Source organism: Oncorhynchus clarkii, chromosome 12, assembly GCF_045791955.1.
Source record: "Oncorhynchus clarkii lewisi isolate Uvic-CL-2024 chromosome 12, UVic_Ocla_1.0, whole genome shotgun sequence".
Taxonomy (NCBI): Eukaryota; Metazoa; Chordata; class Actinopteri; order Salmoniformes; family Salmonidae; genus Oncorhynchus; species Oncorhynchus clarkii.
The window spans coordinates 82438201-82458200 of NC_092158.1; the positions used below are offsets into that span (position 1 = coordinate 82438201).

Consider the following 20000-nt stretch of genomic DNA (forward strand, 5'->3'; position numbering starts at 1 on the left):
CACACACACACACACACACACACACACACACACACACACACACACCACACACACACACATACTAGCAGTGTAAAGGACAGTTCTCACAGCACCCTCCACACACACTATACACATATTCCTTGTCTCACAGAGTATGAGAACTCAGCTCAAGGGGTCAGACAGAATTGTCCCACTGTGGACCCTCGTACACGTTACAGAACAATATCACTAACACTGGTACATCTCATCCAATAGCATTTTCTGCTTTAGTAACTTCATCACACACAACCCCATCCAAGCAATGTACATACAAATACATCATTCCATTAGCCCAGCCATGTATTGTATAATCACCTGAAATGGGTTCTGTCCACTGTTATTCTTTGTGTCTTTATTGGCTCCCCTGTAAAGTAGAATTCGTGCACAGCTGTCCTGTATGGCCAAAATACATGTCAATCAATTAGCAGCAAATAACTGTAATACTGGATTACAAAACTACAAAGTCATCTTTATTTGATGTTTGTTTATGACACTACTAGAGAGCACTACCTTGTTGTATAAAGCACAAACGTGCAAGGCAGTGTTTCCTGAGGCATTCTGGGAAGTGGAGTCTGCCCCGTAAAAAAGAAGGTGCTCCAGATGCTGGGCGTTGCCATTCTGACAGGCCTGGGATCAGAGCAGAGTGAGCACAGAGAGGCAGGGAGAGAGAGAGAGGTGGGGGGACAGAGAGGTGGGGGGACAGAGAGCGGGAAAGGTGGGGAGAAATAGAGAGATGGGGGGTAGAGAGAGTGAGAGAGAGCGAGAGAAAGAGAGAGGGAGAGAGAGGTGGGGAAAGAGAGATAGAAATAGAGAGGGGGGGCGATCAGGCGATCAGAGGTAAAGAAAAGAAAAATGAATGAAGAGGGAGATGGTGAAAGATAGAGATCAAGGAAATAAAGAGTGGAGAAAGAGGGGGGTTATACATTGTCAAAAAGAGAGAAAGAAACAGGAACAACACACACATCAGAAAACAGAGAGAATACACACTTACCGAGCCACTCACACATAGATACGCACATAGATACGCACATAGATACACAACAACAATGCTCAACGACAACAGCACAAATACACACAGACATAATGATGAAAGGATGAAAATAATGTTGAAATGGAGGGGAAGTTAGTACAGTACCTGTGTGTCTCCAGGGTTCTATCTGCTGTCCTCTTCATACCTGAGCTATGGAGTGACAGGGGGATGAGAGACGGGCCTCATCATGGGTTAAAGGGTACAGGGGGGTGAGAGACGGGCCTCATCATGGGTTAGAGGGTACAGGGAGATGAGAGACGGCCTCATCATGGGTTAGAAGGTACAGGGAGATGAGAGACTGGCCTCATCATGGGTTAGAGGGTACAGGGAGATGAGAGACGGGCCTCATCATGGGTTAGAGGGTACAGGGAGATGAGAGACGGGCCTCATCATGGGTTAGAGGGTAAAGGGGGATGAGAGACGGGCCTCATCATGGGTTAGAGGGTACAGGGAGATGAGAGACGGGCCTCATCATGGGTTAGAGGGTACAGGGAGATGAGAGACGGGCCTCATCATGGTAGAGGGTACAGGGAGATGAGAGACGGGCCTCATCATGTGTTAGAGGGTAAAGGGGGATGAGAGATGGGCCTCATCATGGGTTAGAGGGGTACAGGGGGGTGAGAGACGGGCCTCATCATGGGTTAGAGGGGTACAGGGGGGTGAGTAGCAGGAGAGACACATCAGGGTAAGGGAGGCGTACCATGACATGAATGGATACCATAAATATAGAGATGACATTTACACACTGACATTAACACAAATACACACACACACAAACCTATATACACACAAACACAGTGAAATGCTAATGGACATTGACACTTGAACACAGACTAGACCCCACAGAAACACACACCTACACCTCAACCTACCTGGTGTGTCTCATCCCAGCCGTTCTCGTCCCTGACGGCCAGCTTGGCGCGGTGGTGGAGCAGGGTCTCACAGCAGGAGGTGTCGCCCCCTGTCAGCACAGTGTGGTAGAGCGGAGTCAGCCCCCGCCGGTCCTTATAGTCCGGAGACGCACCCAGAGACAGCAAGGTCTATAGGGACACACCAGGTAGACACACATACTTACACTCTTAGAAAAAAGGTGCTATCTAGAACCTAAAAGGTTTCTTCGGCTGTCCCCGTAGGAGAACCCTCTAAATAACCCTTTTTAGTTCCAGGTAGAACCCTTTTGGTTCCAGATAGAACCCTTTTGAGTTCCTTGTAGCACCCTTTCCACAGAGTGTTCTACATGGAACCCAAAAGAGTTCAACCTGGAACCAAAAAGGGTTCTCCTATGGGGACAGCCGAAAAACCCTTTTGGAACCCTTTTTTCTAAGAGTGTATTAAACGATTAGTTGAATATCACTATACATATGCGATATCATTATAAGAACATCATGACTGTATCTCAATACAAGACACTATGCACAGTGGGTCCATACATGCTCCTTTAATCCATGGATGTGAGTGTAAGGAGGTGTGTGTGTGTGTTTACCAGCAAGGCTGTGTGGCAGTGGCTGCGGACAGCCTTGTGTAGAGGTGTGAGTCCGTCCTTGGACCTGAAATCAAGATGAGCCCCTCCCAGCACCAGCCCCCGTATGGCCTCCCCTCCCCCCGGCTCACATTGCACGGCCAACGTCAGGGGGGTTTCTACAGAGGAGAGAGAGATGGAGCAATGGAGTGACGGAGGGGCTCATATATTTAATCAGACAGACAGGAGTGGGGCCATGGAGTTATGACATGAACATTACAGCATCATGTCACTCTAGTCTACTGTAGTAGTATGGTATCCCTCATCTGATAGTGGCAGATGTAGAGCTCGCTGCTGCCCCCTGGTGTTGCCAGGTGGAAGTGCACTTCACACTCCCAGCGACAGCAGGCTCTGTTGTGTGAGAGGACTGTTGCAGCACACCCAAAACTGCTAACAGTAGCTGCCTGTCTCCCACCTCGTTATATTATCTGGCTCTTAAATGAGACTCAAACTAACTACTTTGCTTATTATAATCATCTTTAAGTGTTAGATAGATAGAGCTTTGGGTAAGTGTGATTCAGAGTTGGAGAGAGTATTGGGGGTTTTCAGGTCGAGGTTACAGAGGACAGCCATTAGCCATAGCTCCCACAGCTATCTTGGCTGTTAGCTAATTCAACTTGGATATGAACAGTTTGCTAGCTAGATGACAGGTTGTATGGCTGAAGGGTCTGGAAATGATCTCTAGGATGCTAAATATACAGTGGCCATATGCCCCACAAATGTTATGGGTCAGTCACTAAGAAGGATTTCAGACAGACAGACAAACAGACAGACAGACAGACAGACAGACAGACTGACTGACAGACTGACAGACTGACTGACTGACTGACTGACTGACTAAATGGCTGATTGGTACTAACTGACTGAGGAGAGGTCACAGGTCACCCTGGCAGCGGACAGCATCTGACAGCGTCTCACCTCCCGTGTCAGGGTCCTGGTAGTTGGGGTCAAGCCCTTTGTCCAAGAACTTGGCCATCTTGTCCACAGAGCCACTTTGGATATAGTCCATGAACTTCTTCAGACTGGCCTATGAGAGGCATGAGGGGATAGAGAGAGATGAGGGGACTCCAGAACCTAAAAGTGTTCTTTGGCTGTCCCTATAGGAGAACCCTTTGAAGAACCCTTTTCTGTTCCAAGGGTTCTACCTGGAACCAAAAGGGTTCTACCTGGAACCAAGAAGGGTTCTCCAATAGGGAAAGCCGAAGAACCATTTGGAACACTTTTTTCTAAGAGTGTGCCAGCACTGCGTTCCACAGAGAAGAGTTGACACATTAATACTGGAGTAGTCTGCCACACAAAGCACAGCACAGCTAACAGTGGAGGGCTGTCCCAAGGGCCTGTAACTGCAGACAGACAGTGTGCAGTCCCACTCACACACACACACAAACACACACACAGACACACAAGGCGTGTACACACACTGACACGCAAAGAGTGCACACACCCACACACACACACGCGCATAAGTATGCACACACATACACACACACTCCCGCCAACACATACACCTTCATACTGCACCAATGCATGCTACACACACTTACACCTACAATTCACACTGTGCCACACCCTTTGAAACAGACCACCATTACCTTAGTGTGCAGTTTAGCCAGCTGTTTCTCATCTAGATTGGTCTGTTTGTACACTCTGGTCTTGTAACGAAACTAGAGAGAGACAGAGAGAGACAGAGAGAGAGAGAGAGGAAGAGGAAGAGAAAGAGAGAGAGAGAGAGAGAGAGAGAGAGAGAGAGAGAGAGAGAGAGAGAGAGAGAGAGAGGGGGGGAGAGTTAATCCTGACTGGAAGGCCTTTTGTCCTCAATTCTCTCAGCTTTTGGCCTAGATCCACATGATGGAGCCTGCAGATGTATTGCAAAATGATGCTTTATCTAGTTTACCCATAACTTCCATCCTCCTCCTCGTCCTCCTCTCTCAACGAAAAAAGAAAAAAGAAAGAAAAGGCACAGGTTTACACTAGTTTCCAGCCACAGAGTGAGAGTAGCCCACAGAGTAACGTTACAGAGTAACCCACAGAGTGAGAGTAGCCCACAGAGTAACGTTACAGAGTAACCCACAGAGTGAGAGTAGCCCACAGAGTAACCTTACAGAGTAACCCACAGTGAGAGTAGCCCACAGAGTAACCTTACAGAGTAACCCACAGAGTGAGAGTAGCCCACAGAGTAACCTTACAGAGTAACCCACAGTGAGAGTAGCCCACAGAGTAACCTTACAGAGTAACCCACGGTGAGAGTAGCCCACAGAGTAACCTTACAGAGTAACCCACAGAGTGAGAGTAGCCCACAGAGTAACGTTACAGAGTAACCCACAGAGTGAGAGTAGCCCACAGAGTAACCTTACAGAGTAACCCACAGTGAGAGTAGACCACAGAGTAACCTTACAGAGTAACCCACAGAGTGAGAGTAGCCCACAGAGTAACCTTACAGAGTAACCCACAGAGTGAGAGTAGCCCACAGAGTAACCTTACAGAGTAACCCACAGAGTGAGAGTAGCCCACAGAGTAACCTTACAGAGTAACCCACAGTGAGAGTAGCCCACAGAGTAACCTTACAGAGTAACCCACAGAGTGAGAGTAGCCCACAGAGTAACCTTACAGAGTAACCCACAGTGAGAGTAGCCCACAGAGTAACCTTACAGATTAACCCACAGAGTGAGAGTAAGCCACAGAGTAACCTTACAGAGTAACCCACAGAGTGAGAGTAGCCCACAGAGTAACCTTACAGAGTAACCCACAGAGAGAGTAACCAACAAAGTAACCTTACAGAGTAACCCGCAGAGTAATCTTACAGAGAAACCCACAGAGTAACCTTACAGAGTAACCCACGAGTGAGAGTAACCCACAGAGTAACCTTACAGGGCAACCCACAGAGTGAGAGTAACCTTACAGAGTAACCCGCAGAGTAACTTACAGAGAAACCCACAGAGTAACCTTACAGAGTAACCCACAGAGTGAGAGTAGCCCACAGAGTAACCTTACAGAGTAACCCACAGAGTGAGAGTAAGCCACAGAGTAACCTTACAGAGTAACCCACAGAGTGAGAGTAGCCCACAGAGTAACCTTACAGAGTAACCCACAGAGAGAGTAACCAACAAAGTAACCTTACAGAGTAACCCGCAGAGTAATCTTACAGAGAAACCCACAGAGTAACCTTACAGAGTAACCCACGAGTGAGAGTAACCCACAGAGTAACCTTACAGGGCAACCCACAGAGTGAGAGTAACCTTACAGAGTAACCCGCAGAGTAATCTTACAGAGAAACCCACAGAGTAACCTTACAGAGTAACCCACAGAGTGAGAGTAGCCCACAGAGTAACCTTACAGAGTAACCCACAGAGTGAGAGTAAGCCACAGAGTAACCTTACAGAGTAACCCACAGAGTGAGAGTAGCCCACAGAGTAACCTTACAGAGTAACCCACAGAGAGAGTAACCAACAAAGTAACCTTACAGAGTAACCCGCAGAGTAATCTTACAGAGAAACCCACAGAGTAACCTTACAGAGTAACCCACGAGTGAGAGTAACCCACAGAGTAACCTTACAGGGCAACCCACAGAGTGAGAGTAACCTTACAGAGTAACCCGCAGAGTAATCTTACAGAGAAACCCACAGAGTAACCTTACAGAGTAACCCACAGAGTGAGAGTAACCCACAAAGTAACCTTACAGTGTAACCCACAGAGTGAGAGTAACCCACAGAGTAACCTTACAGAGCAACCCACAAAGTGAGAGTAACCCACAAAGTAACCTTACAGTGCCTTGCGAAAGTATTCGGCCCCCTTGAACTTTGCGACCTTTTGCCACATTTCAGGCTTCAAACATAAAGATATAAAACTGTATTTTTTTGTGAAGAATCAACAACAAGTGGGACACAATCATGAAGTGGAACGACATTTATTGGATATTTCAAACTTTTTTAACAAACAAAAACTGAAAAATTGGGCGTGCAAAATTATTCAGCCCCCTTAAGTTAATACTTTGTAGCGCCACCTTTTGCTGCGATTACAGCTGTAAGTCGCTTGGGGTATGTCTCTATCAGTTTTGCACATCGAGAGACTGAAATTTTTCCCCATTCCTCCTTGCAAAACAGCTCGAGCTCAGTGAGGTTGGATGGAGAGCATTTGTGAACAGCAGTTTTCAGTTCTTTCCACAGATTCTCGATTGGATTCAGGTCTGGACTTTGACTTGGCCATTCTAACACCTGGATATGTTTATTTTTGAACCATTCCATTGTAGATTTTGCTTTATGTTTTGGATCATTGTCTTGTTGGAAGACAAATCTCCGTCCCAGTCTCAGGTCTTTTGCAGACTCCATCAGGTTTTCTTCCAGAATGGTCCTGTATTTGGCTCCATCCATCTTCCCATCAATTTTAACCATCTTCCCTGTCCCTGCTGAAGAAAAGCAGGCCCAAACCATGATGCTGCCACCACCATGTTTGACAGTGGGGATGGTGTGTTCAGGGTGATGAGCTGTGTTGCTTTTACGCCACACAGCTCATCATGTCTTCCAGATGTTGCCAAAAAGTTCAATTTTGGTTTCATCTGACCAGAGCACCTTCTTCCACATGTTTGGTGTGTCTCCCAGGTGGCTTGTGGCAAACTTTAAACAACACTTTTTATGGATATCTTTAAGAAATGGCTTTCTTCTTGCCACTCTTCCATAAAGGCCAGATTTGTGCAATATACAACTGATTGTTGTCCTATGGACAGAGTCTCCCACCTCAGCTGTAGATCTCTGCAGTTCATCCAGAGTGATCATGGGCCTCTTGGTTGCATCTCTGATCAGTCTTCTCCTTGTATGAGCTGAAAGTTTAGAGGGACGGCCAGGTCTTGGTAGATTTGCAGTGGTCTGATACTCCTTCCATTTCAATATTATCGCTTGCACAGTGCTCCTTGGGATGTTTAAAGCTTGGGAAATCTTTTTGTATCCAAATCCGGCTTTAAACTTCTTCACAACAGTATCTCGGACCTGCCTGGTGTGTTCCTTGTTCTTCATGATGCTCTCTGCGCTTTTAACGGACCTCTGAGACTATCACAGTGCAGGTGCATTTATACGGAGACTTGATTACACACAGGTGGATTGTATTTATCATCATTAGTCATTTAGGTCAACATTGGATCATTCAGAGATCCTCACTGAACTTCTGGAGAGAGTTTGCAGCACTGAAAGTAAAGGGGCTGAATAATTTTGCACGCCCAATTTTTCAGATTTTGATTTGTTAAAAAAGTTTGAAATATCCAATAAATGTCGTTCCACTTCATGATTGTGTCCCACTTGTTGTTGATTCTTCACAAAAAAATACAGTTTTATATCTTTATGTTTGAAGCCTGAAATGTGGCAAAAGGTCGCAAAGTTCAAGGGGGCCGAATACTTTCGCAAGGCACTGTACAGAGTAACCCACAGAGTGAGAGTAACCCACAGAGTAATCTTACAGAGTAACCCACAGAGTGAGAGTAACCTTAGAATAACCCACCGAGTAACCTTACAGAGTAACCCACAGAGTGAGAGTAACACACAGAGTAACCCACAGAGTAACCGTAAAGAGTAACCCACAGAGTGAGAGTAACCTTACAGGGCAACCCACAGAGTGAGAGTAACCTTACAGAGTAACCCACAGAGTAACCCACAGAGTAAGAGTAACCTTACAGAGTAACCTTACAGAGTAACCCACAGAGTGAGAGTAACCTAACCTTACAGAGTAACCCACAGAGTGAGAGTAACCTTACAGAGTAACCCACAGAGAGTAACCATACAGAGTACCCACAAAGTGAGTAACCCACAGAGTAACCATACAGAAACCCACAAAGTTAAACCACAGAGTAACCCAGAGTGAGTGAGAGTAACCCACAGAGTAACCTTACAGAGTAACCCACCGAGTGAGAGTAACCTTACAGAGTAACCCACCGAGTGAGGGTAACCCACAGAGTGAGAGTAACCTTACAGATTAACCCACAGAGTGAGAGAAGCCCAAAGAGTAACCTTACAGAGTAACCCACAGAATGAGAGTAACCCACAGAGTAAACTTACAGAGTGAAGTAGCCCACAGAGTAACCTTACAGAGTAACCCACAGAGTGAGAGTAACCTTACAGAGTAACCTTACAGAGTAACCCACAGAGTGAGAGTAACCTAACCTTACAGAGTAACCCACAGAGTAACCCAGAGTGAGAGTAACCCACAGAGTGAGAGTAGCAACCTTACAGAGTAACCCACAGAGTGAGAGTAACAGAGTAACCCACAGAGTACAGAGTAACCCACAGAGTGAGAGTAACCATACAGAGTAACCCACAAAGTGAGAGTAACCCACAGAGTAACCATACAGAGTAACCCACAAAGTGAGAGTAACCCACAGAGTAAACCACAGAGTGAGAGCAACCATACAGAGTAATCCACAGAGTGAGAGTAACCCACAGAGTAACCTTACAGAGTAACCCACCGAGTGAGAGTAACCTTACAGAGTAACCCACCGAGTGAGAGTACAACACAGCGTAAACTTACAGGGTAACCCACAGAGTGAGAGTAACCTTACAGATTAACCCACAGAGTGAGAGAAGCCCAAAGAGTAACCTTACAGAGTAACCCACAGAATGAGAGTAACCCACAGAGTAAACTTACAGAGTGAGAGTAGCCCACAGAGTAACCTTACAGAGTAACCCACAGAGTGAGAGTAACCTTACAGAGTAACCTTACAGAGTAACCCACAGAGTGAGAGTAACCTAACCTTACAGAGTAACCCACAGAGTGAGAGTAGCCCAAAGAGTAACCTTACAGAGTAACCCACAGAGGAACCTTACAGAGTAACCCAGAGTGAGAGTAACCCACAGAGTGAGAGTAGCCCACAGAGTAACCTTACAGAGTAACCCACAGAGTGAGAGTAACCTTACAGAGTAACCCACAGAGTGAGATTAGCCCACAGAATAACCGTACAGAGTAACCCACAGAGTAACCTTACAGAGTAACCCACAGAGTGAGAGTAACCTAACCTTACAGAGTAACCCGCAGAGTGAGAGTAGCCCAAAGAGTAACCTTACAGAGTAACCCACAGAGTAACCTTACAGAGTAACCCAGAGTAACCTTACAGAGTAACCCAGAGTTAGAGTAACCCACAGAGTGAGAGTAGCCCACAGAGTAACCTTACAGAGTAACCCACAGAATGAGAGTAACCTTACAGAGTAACCCACAGAGTGAGAGTAACCTAACCTTACAGAGTAACCCACAGAGTGAGAGTAGCCCAAAGAGTAACCTTACAGAGTAACGAACAGAGTGAGAGTAACTTTACATAGTAACCCACAGAGTAACCTTACAGAGTAACGAACAGAGTGAGAGTAACCTTACAGAGTAACCCACAGAGTGAGAGTAACCCACAGAGTAACCTTACAGAGTAACCCACAGAGTGAGAGCAACCTTACAGAGTAACCCACAGAGTAACCTTACAGAGTAACCAACAGAGTGAGAGTAACCTTACAGAGTAACCCATAGAGTGAGAGTAACCTTACAGAGTAACCCACAGAGTGAGAGTAACCCACAGAGTAACCTTACAGAGTAACCCACAGAGTGAGATTAGCCCACAGAGTAACCTTACAGAGTAACCCACAGATAACCTTACAGAGTAACCCACAGAGTGAGAGTAGCCCACAGATTAACCTTATAGAGTAACCCACAGAGTGAGAGTAATCTAACCTTACAGAGTAACCCACAGAGTGAAAGTAGCCCAAAGAGTAACCTTACAGAGTAACCCACAGATGAACCTTACAGAGTAACCCAGAGTGAGAGTAACCCACAGAGTGAGAGTAGCCCACAGAGTAACCTTACAGAGTAACCCACAGAGTGAGAGTAACCTTACAGAGTAACCCACAGAGTGAGAGTAGCTCAAATAGTAACCTTACAGAGTAACCCACAGAGTAACCTTACAGAGTAACCCAGAGTGAGAGTAACCCACAGAGTGAGAGTAGCCCACAGAGTAGCCTTACAGAGTAACCCACAGAGTTAGAGTAACCTTACAGAGTAACCCACAGAGTGAGATTAGCCCACAGAGTAACCTTACAGAGTAACCCACATAGTAACCTTACAGAGTAACCCACAGAGTGAGAGTAACCTTACAGAGTAACCTTACAGAGCAACCCACCGAGTGAGAGTAACCTTACAGAGTAACCCACAGAGTGATAGTAACCTTACATAGTAACCTTACAGAGTAACCTTACAGAGTAACCTTACAGAGTAGCCCACAGAGTAACTTTACAGAGTAACCAACAGAGTGAGAGTAACCTTACATAGTAACCCACAGAGTAACCTTACAGAGTAACGAACAGAGTGAGAGTAACCTTACAGAGTAACCCATAGAGTGAGAGTAACCTTACAGAGTAACCCACAGAGTGAGAGTAACCCACAGAGTAACCTTACAGAGTAACCCACAGAGTGAGAGCAACCTTACAGAGTAACCCACAGAGTAACCTTACAGAGTAACCAACAGAGTGAGAGTAACCTTACAGAGTAACCCACAGAGGAACCTTACAGAGTAACCCAGAGTGAGAGTAACCCACAGAGTGAGAGTAGCCCACAGAGTAACCTTACAGAGTAACCCACAGAGTGAGAGTAAACTTACAGAGTAACCTTACAGAGTAACCTTACAGAGTAACCTTACAGAGTAACCCACAGAGTGAGAGTAACCCAACCTTACAGAGTAACCCACAGAGTGAGAGTAGCCCAAAGAGTAACCTTACAGAGTAACCCACAGAGGAACCGTACAGAGTAACCCAGAGTGAGAGTAACCCACAGAGTGAGAGTAGCCCACAGAGTAACCTTACAGAGTAACCCACAGAGTGAGAGTAACCTTACAGAGTAACCCACAGAGTGAGATTAGCCCACAGAGTAACCGTACAGAGTAACCCACAGAGTAACCTTACAGAGTAACCCACAGAGTGAGAGTAACCTAACCTTACAGAGTAACCCGCAGAGTGAGAGTAGCCCAAAGAGTAACCTTACAGAGTAACCCACAGAGTAACCTTACAGAGTAACCCAGAGTAACCTTACAGAGTAACCCAGAGTGAGAGTAACCATACAGAGTAATCCACAGAGTGAGAGTAACCCACAGAGTAACCTTACAGAGTAACCCACCGAGTGAGAGTAACCTTACAGAGTAACCCACCGAGTGAGAGTAACCCACAGCATAACCTTACAGGGTAACCCACAGAGTGAGAGTAACCTTACAGATTAACCCACAGAGTGAGAGAAGCCCAAAGAGTAACCTTACAGAGTAACCCACAGAATGAGAGTAACCCACAGAGTAAACTTACAGAGTGAGAGTAGCCCACAGAGTAACCTTACAGAGTAACCCACAGAGTGAGAGTAACCTTACAGAGTAACCTTACAGAGTAACCCACAGAGTGAGAGTAACCTAACCTTACAGAGTAACCCACAGAGTGAGAGTAGCCCAAAGAGTAACCTTACAGAGTAACCCACAGAGGAACCTTACAGAGTAACCCAGAGTGAGAGTAACCCACAGAGTGAGAGTAGCCCACAGAGTAACCTTACAGAGTAACCCACAGAGTGAGAGTAAACTTACAGAGTAACCTTACAGAGTAACCTTACAGAGTAACCTTACAGAGTAACCCACAGAGTGAGAGTAACCTAACCTTACAGAGTAACCCACAGAGTGAGAGTAGCCCAAAGAGTAACCTTACAGAGTAACCCACAGAGGAACCGTACAGAGTAACCCAGAGTGAGAGTAACCCACAGAGTGAGAGTAGCCCACAGAGTAACCTTACAGAGTAACCCACAGAGTGAGAGTAACCTTACAGAGTAACCCACAGAGTGAGATTAGCCCACAGAATAACCGTACAGAGTAACCCACAGAGTAACCTTACAGAGTAACCCACAGAGTGAGAGTAACCTAACCTTACAGAGTAACCCACAGAGTAACCTTACAGAGTAACCCAGAGTAACCTTACAGAGTAACCCAGAGTGAGAGTAACCCACAGAGTGAGAGTAGCCCACAGAGTAACCTTACAGAGTAACCCACAGAATGAGAGTAACCTTACAGAGTAACCCACAGAGTGAGAGTAACCTAACCTTACAGAGTAACCCACAGAGTGAGAGTAGCCCAAAGAGTAACCTTACAGAGTAACGAACAGAGTGAGAGTAACTTTACATAGTAACCCACAGAGTAACCTTACAGAGTAACGAACAGAGTGAGAGTAACTTTACATAGTAACCCACAGAGTAACCTTACAGAGTAACGAACAGAGTGAGAGTAACCTTACAGAGTAACCCACAGAGTGAGAGTAACCCACAGAGTAACCTTACAGAGTAACCCACAGAGTGAGAGCAACCTTACAGAGTAACCCACAGAGTAACCTTACAGAGTAACCAACAGAGTGAGAGTAACCTTACAGAGTAACCCATAGAGTGAGAGTAACCTTACAGAGTAACCCACAGAGTGAGAGTAACCCACAGAGTAACCTTACAGAGTAACCCACAGAGTGAGATTAGCCCACAGAGTAACCTTACAGAGTAACCCACAGATAACCTTACAGAGTAACCCACAGAGTGAGAGTAGCCCACAGAGTAACCTTATAGAGTAACCCACAGAGTGAGAGTAACCTAACCTTACAGAGTAACCCACAGAGTGAAAGTAGCCCAAAGAGTAACCTTACAGAGTAACCCACAGAGTAACCGTAAAGAGTAACCCACAGAGTGAGAGTAACCTTACAGGGCAACCCACAGAGTGAGAGTAACCTTACAGAGTAACCCACAGAGTAACCCGCAGAGTAAGAGTAACCTTATAGAGTAACCCACAGAGTAACCCACAGAGTAACCTTACAGAGTAACCCACAGAGTGAGAGTAACCCACAGAGTAACCTTACAGAGTAACCCACAGAGTGAGAGTAACCTTACAGAGTAACCCACCGAGTGAGAGTAACCATACAGAGTAACCCACAAAGTGAGAGTAACCCACAGAGTAACCATACAGAGTAACCCACAAAGTGAGAGTAACCCACAGAGTAAACCACCGAGTGAGAGCAACCATACAGAGTAATCCACAGAGTGAGAGTAACCCACAGAGTAACCTTACAGAGTAACCCACCGAGTGAGAGTAACCTTACAGAGTAACCCACAGAGTGAGAGTAACCCACAGCGTAACCTTACAGGGTAACCCACAGAGTGAGAGTAACCTTACAGATTAACCCACAGAGTGAGAGAAGCCCAAAGAGTAACCTTACAGAGTAACCCACAGAATGAGAGTAACCCACAGAGTAAACTTACAGAGTGAGAGTAGCCCACAGAGTAACCTTACAGAGTAACCCACAGAGTGAGAGTAACCTTACAGAGTAACCTTACAGAGTAACCCACAGAGTGAGAGTAACCTAACCTTACAGAGTAACCCACAGAGTGAGAGTAGCCCAAAGAGTAACCTTACAGAGTAACCCACAGAGGAACCTTACAGAGTAACCCAGAGTGAGAGTAACCCACAGAGTGAGAGTAGCCCACAGAGTAACCTTACAGAGTAACCCACAGAGTGAGAGTAAACTTACAGAGTAACCTTACAGAGTAACCTTACAGAGTAACCCACAGAGTGAGAGTAACCTAACCTTACAGAGTAACCCACAGAGTGAGAGTAGCCCAAAGAGTAACCTTACAGAGTAACCCACAGAGGAACCTTACAGAGTAACCCAGAGTGAGAGTAACCCACAGAGTGAGAGTAGCCCACAGAGTAACCTTACAGAGTAACCCACAGAGTGAGAGTAACCTTACAGAGTAACCCACAGAGTGAGATTAGCCCACAGAATAACCGTACAGAGTAACCCACAGAGTAACCTTACAGAGTAACCCACAGAGTGAGAGTAACCTAACCTTACAGAGTAACCCGCAGAGTGAGAGTAGCCCAAAGAGTAACCTTACAGAGTAACCCACAGAGTAACCTTACAGAGTAACCCAGAGTAACCTTACAGAGTAACCCAGCGTTAGAGTAACCCACAGATTGAGAGTAGCCCACAGAGTAACCTTACAGAGTAACCCACAGAATGAGAGTAACCTTACAGAGTAACCCACAGAGTGAGAGTAACCTAACCTTACAGAGTAACCCACAGAGTGAGAGTAGCCCAAAGAGTAACCTTACAGAGTAACGAACAGAGTGAGAGTAACTTTACATAGTAACCCACAGAGTAACCTTACAGAGTAACGAACAGAGTGAGAGTAACCTTACAGAGTAACCCACAGAGTGAGAGTAACCCACAGAGTAACCTTACAGAGTAACCCACAGAGTGAGAGCAACCTTACAGAGTAACCCACAGAGTAACCTTACAGAGTAACCAACAGAGTGAGAGTAACCTTACAGAGTAACCCATAGAGTGAGAGTAACCTTACAGAGTAACCCACAGAGTGAGAGTAACCCACAGAGTAACCCACAGAGTGAGATTAGCCCACAGAGTAACCTTACAGAGTAACCCACAGATAACCTTACAGAGTAACCCACAGAGTGAGAGTAGCCCACAGAGTAACCTTATAGAGTAACCCACAGAGTGAGAGTAATCTAACCTTACAGAGTAACCCACAGAGTGAAAGTAGCCCAAAGAGTAACCTTACAGAGTAACCCACAGAGGAACCTTACAGAGTAACCCAGAGTGAGAGTAACCCACAGAGTGAGAGTAGCCCACAGAGTAACCTTACAGAGTAACCCACAGAGTGAGAGTAACCTTACAGAGTAACCCACAGAGTGAGAGTAGCTCAAATAGTAACCTTACAGAGTAACCCACAGAGTAACCTTACAGAGTAACCCAGAGTGAGAGTAACCCACAGAGTGAGAGTAGCCCACAGAGTAGCCTTACAGAGTAACCCACAGAGTTAGAGTAACCTTACAGAGTAACCCACAGAGTGAGATTAGCCCACAGAGTAACCTTACAGAGTAACCCACATAGTAACCTTACAGAGTAACCCACAGAGTGAGAGTAACCTTACAGAGTAACCTTACAGAGTAACCCACCGAGTGAGAGTAACCTTACAGAGTAACCCACAGAGTGATAGTAACCTTACATAGTAACCTTACAGAGTAACCTTACAGAGTAACCTTACAGAGTAGCCCACAGAGTAACTTTACAGAGTAACCAACAGAGTGAGAGTAACCTTACATAGTAACCCACAGAGTAACCTTACAGAGTAACGAACAGAGTGAGAGTAACCTTACAGAGTAACCCATAGAGTGAGAGTAACCTTACAGAGTAACCCACAGAGTGAGAGTAACCCACAGAGTAACCTTACAGAGTAACCCACAGAGTGAGAGCAACCTTACAGAGTAACCCACATAGTAACCTTACAGAGTAACCAACAGAGTGAGAGTAACCTTACAGAGTAACCCATAGAGTGAGAGTAACCTTACAGAGTAACCCACAGAGTGAGAGTAACCCACAGAGTAACCTTACAGAGTAACCCACAGAGTGAGAGTAACCTTACAGAGTAACCCACAGAGGGAGATTAGCCCACATAGTAACCTTACAGAGTAACCCACAGATAACCTTACAGAGTAACCCACAGAGTGAGAGTAGCCCACAGAGTAACCTTACAGAGTAACCCACAGAGTAACCTTACAGAGTAACCCAGGGTGAGAGTAACCTTACAGAGTAACCCATAGAGTGAGAGTAACCTTACAGAGTAACCCACAGAGTAACCTTACAGAGTGAGAGTAACTTTACAGAGTAACCCATAGAGTGAGAGTAACCTTACAGAGTGACCCACAGAGTGAGAGTAACCCACAGAGTAACCTTACAGAGTAACCCACAGAGTGAGAGTAACCCACAGAATAACCTTACAGAGTAACCCACACAATGAGAGTAACCCACAGAGTAACCCATAGAGTGAGAGTAACCTTACAGAGTAACCCACATAGTAAGAGTAACCCACAGAGTAACCTTACAGAGTAACCCAAAGAGTAAGAGTAACCTTACAGAGTAACCCAGAGTGAGAGTAACCTTGCAGAGTAGCCGTACAGAGTAACCTTACAGAGTAACCTTGCAGAGTAGCCCACCGAGTAACTTTACAGAGTAACCTTACAGAGTAGCCCACAGAGTGAGAGTAACCTTACAGTGTAACCTTACATCCAGGCTGTATATACCTCCAGATATGGTACCCCCTTCTCAAAGGATTGTGGGTACTCTCTCAGCATCTTCTCCTCCTCCAGGAACTTGGCGTCATGGCCTTCGGTGGCTGGTTGGAACAAGCCGTAGTTCAACACATCCCGCAACGAATCGGTCAGAGAACATAGCACCTGCTGCTTGGCCTTCCAAACGGTCGCATCTGGGTTGAACCGCAAACACTTCTGCAGAGGAGACAAGGGAGAGAAGGGGAGAGGGAGAGGGAGAGAGAGAGAGGGAGAGGGAGAGAGAAGAAGAGAGAAGGTTCAATAGTGGTGCTTATAGAGAAGAGATAGAGGGTGGAGAGAGGGGGGGTAGTTGGGGTTTAGATGAAAACACTAAACAAGAAAAGTGCGGAAAAGGAAAGCATTGAACTGTAAAGTAGAAAAGTAACAGCAATTTAACAGTCTAGACTGAGGGAAGGGTCCTGGTGCAGTATTAGTGTGTCTGTCAGAAGTGGAGAACCGCTCCTCGCTGCAGTACTGCTGTTATTACCATTCTGAACCACTAGGGAGAGACATTGTGAGTCCACCACAGGGACCAGTGATGTGTATGGTTTTATACAGTAAGGAGATATGAATGGCTGATTGTACTGTCTCCTCTGACCAGTGAGCTCCTGTATGGTGAGATGAATAGAATGTTTGATTGTGCTGTGTCATATAGGCACAGTTAGCATTAGACTTAATGTCCTTTTATGGACAGATCCACATCTGTTTCTGTAGATCATGAATCAAACAGTCTTCCTCTCTTTCTCTCTCGCTCTCTGGTGTGAGTCTGGGCTGAGGCTGAGGTAGAGCAGGCCATTCCCCTGACCTTGAAGCAGCTGTGTGATTGGTCCTTCTGGAGAGCAGCTGGATCTCTCGCTTGCTTCTTCTGCATGCATGGATGTACGCTCCACGGCTCAATACATCTCACTAACGTGTTTAACTCTCTCTTTCTGTCTTAATCTCTCCCTCACTGACTGTCTCACACACTATCTCTGTCTGTCTGGTGTCATGACGTTGGCCTGGGGGTAGGTTTATGACAGTCATAAATACCTCTTCCCCCCTTTTTCCTCTCTCTACCCTACTGATGTTACATTTGCAAACCCCTTGGTTAACATAGAGATTCTGGGAACATCAGTAGGTGGGGGAAATGAACTATATTCTGGTAATCCGACCAACTGAACATATGCGGTGGTACTTAATGAATATGATGTCAGTTCGGTTGTCATCTGAGACATTCTCATCAATGATAAGATGACATAAACTCTACAGTGGAAAGTCCACACATCAGAGTTATCAGATTCACATGGAATTGTTGTTCAATTTTTTTTTGATAATGAAATTATTTGTGATGGGTTAAAATGAGATTTTAGCTTCTAAAATGTGAGAATTGGGTTTTCATAAGGTTAGGGCTCTGCTCAATCAGTGGCCCGCCCCTGTGAAGAGTCATGGGTTATAAAACTTTTCAGACACACCCTTCTCGCTCCACTATATAAAGCCTTGACAACAATATAACCTCCTGTTCCGAGGATGTGAGGACGACGGTCCGATGTCAGAATGGTTCAGATAAAAACTACAGAACGAAGCCAACATCAGCGTGAACTTTGGTTGCGAAGGGTATGAACTTTGAACTCTTATTCACTACAGAAGTGATACCTCCTAGCCGTTGAGTTTGCAACAGCAGCTGCAAACGAGGGTTAGGAAGGAACAGACAGTGTCCCGTCACTCACACAACGACGTTACTACAGCGTATCCAATTGACCACCAGAGACATTCTTCAAAGGACAAAGGACTCGGTTTGGCAACACGGCCTTCCATCTACCAACCTACCGAAGCACAGCTCAGAGTAAATATATATTGCATTTTCCTTTTCCAAATGGGCGGTCATTTAGAATGCATAAGATACTGTATTTACAATAGCACAGCTTCTTCCTTTGTTACTTAGTCTTCCCGCTCTTTCACTCAAAACCAGCCCCTTTTCTTTTGTGTAACAAGCTGTCATATCTGTTCCGCCCGCCAGGGACGTTTTCCTTTATGACGTAATTTGTAATCAAGTTATGATTAATTATGTGTATGTGTAATTCTGTGTGATTAGTTAGGTATTTAGGAAATAAATAATTAAACCCAACTTTGTATTGCTGATTCAACTTGTTAGCCAGGGTTCGTGAAGATAACCAAGAATTTACAACTTTTAGATGAGACTGAATTAAGGTGACGATTAATATTGACTGCTATTCATGTAAAATATTACTAGGTCTTTAAGAGTTTATTCGGAAGATAACAGCTCCAAAAATATTATTTTGTGGTGCCCCGACTCTCTAGTTAATTACATTTACATGATTAGCTCAATCAGGTGATATTAATTACGGATAAATTATTTCATAGAATAGCATCTCATATCACTTAACCCGGCATAGTCAAAGACACGACACTGGCTGTGTGTGTGTGTGTGTGTGTGTGTGTGTGGGGGTGGGTTTGAAGGAGGGAGGGAGAGAGTGAGAATGGAATACTGTGCAGAGGTGTAAAATGTCTCTCTCCCTCTCTTTTATTCAGTCTGGGTTTGTGCACAGCCAACCGAATCACTATGGCAACCAGGTCATTAGTGGAGCAAGCTCCTTGTTGCCATAGAGACATCCCTGTGTTCCCTTGGAGATGGGGAACTATGGGATAAAGTGAGAGAGTGCCTGTGTGTATGTGTGTTTTACAGTGAGACGGAGAACGAGAGGTGGAGTCAGGGGGAGGAAAGGGTTTATGTATAAGAGAGGGAGCGAGGGAGTAAGGGAGGGAGGGATATAGAGAGAGAGAAAGAGAGATGGAGAAAGAGAGATTGAAAGGGAGAGTAAAAGAGAGAGGATGAGTAGGTGTGTCAGCATGCAATAGATCGTTTCTTACACACACGCTGACATACTGCACCAACATGTACATTCAATCACACACTAGAATTAACACTCAGTCCCTTCAAAAAACACACACGCAAACAGAATGCAAGCTAGGGAAGCTAAATATAATCTGAGATCATTGAGGAGGAGGAGAAAGTTTATCAATACAGCATAATGCATGAAGAATATTCCCTTAATCACCATCATTATTGTTTCAATTATTGTGACACTCTTTATATAATTACTGTAAATCTGCTTTTACATTTAAAAAAATGTTTTATTAACCCATTCACCACCCTCTTCAGAGGACACGTCTTCTTTGTTTTTTACAGCTTTTCTACTTCATATACAGTGGGGCAAAAAAGTATTTAGTCAGCCACCAATTGCGCAAGTTCTCCTACTTAAAAAGTTGAGAGAGGCCTGTAATTTTCATCATAG

General features: G+C 45.3%; 1 protein-coding gene across 1 annotated transcript in view; it reads right to left on the reverse strand.

Annotated features, from left to right (window-relative positions):
- LOC139421477 (SH3 and multiple ankyrin repeat domains protein 1-like) overlaps window positions 1–20000 on the reverse strand; it is a 136826-nt gene that overhangs the window by 47578 nt on the left and 69248 nt on the right. The window contains exons 3-9 of the mRNA XM_071172423.1: window positions 16681–16884; window positions 4160–4231; window positions 3486–3594; window positions 2532–2686; window positions 1921–2088; window positions 529–645; window positions 334–411 (exon numbers count right to left, since the gene is read on the reverse strand). Coding sequence (XP_071028524.1) covers window positions 334–411; window positions 529–645; window positions 1921–2088; window positions 2532–2686; window positions 3486–3594; window positions 4160–4231; window positions 16681–16884 — 903 coding nt within the window. The remainder of the gene's footprint in view (window positions 1–333; window positions 412–528; window positions 646–1920; window positions 2089–2531; window positions 2687–3485; window positions 3595–4159; window positions 4232–16680; window positions 16885–20000) is intronic.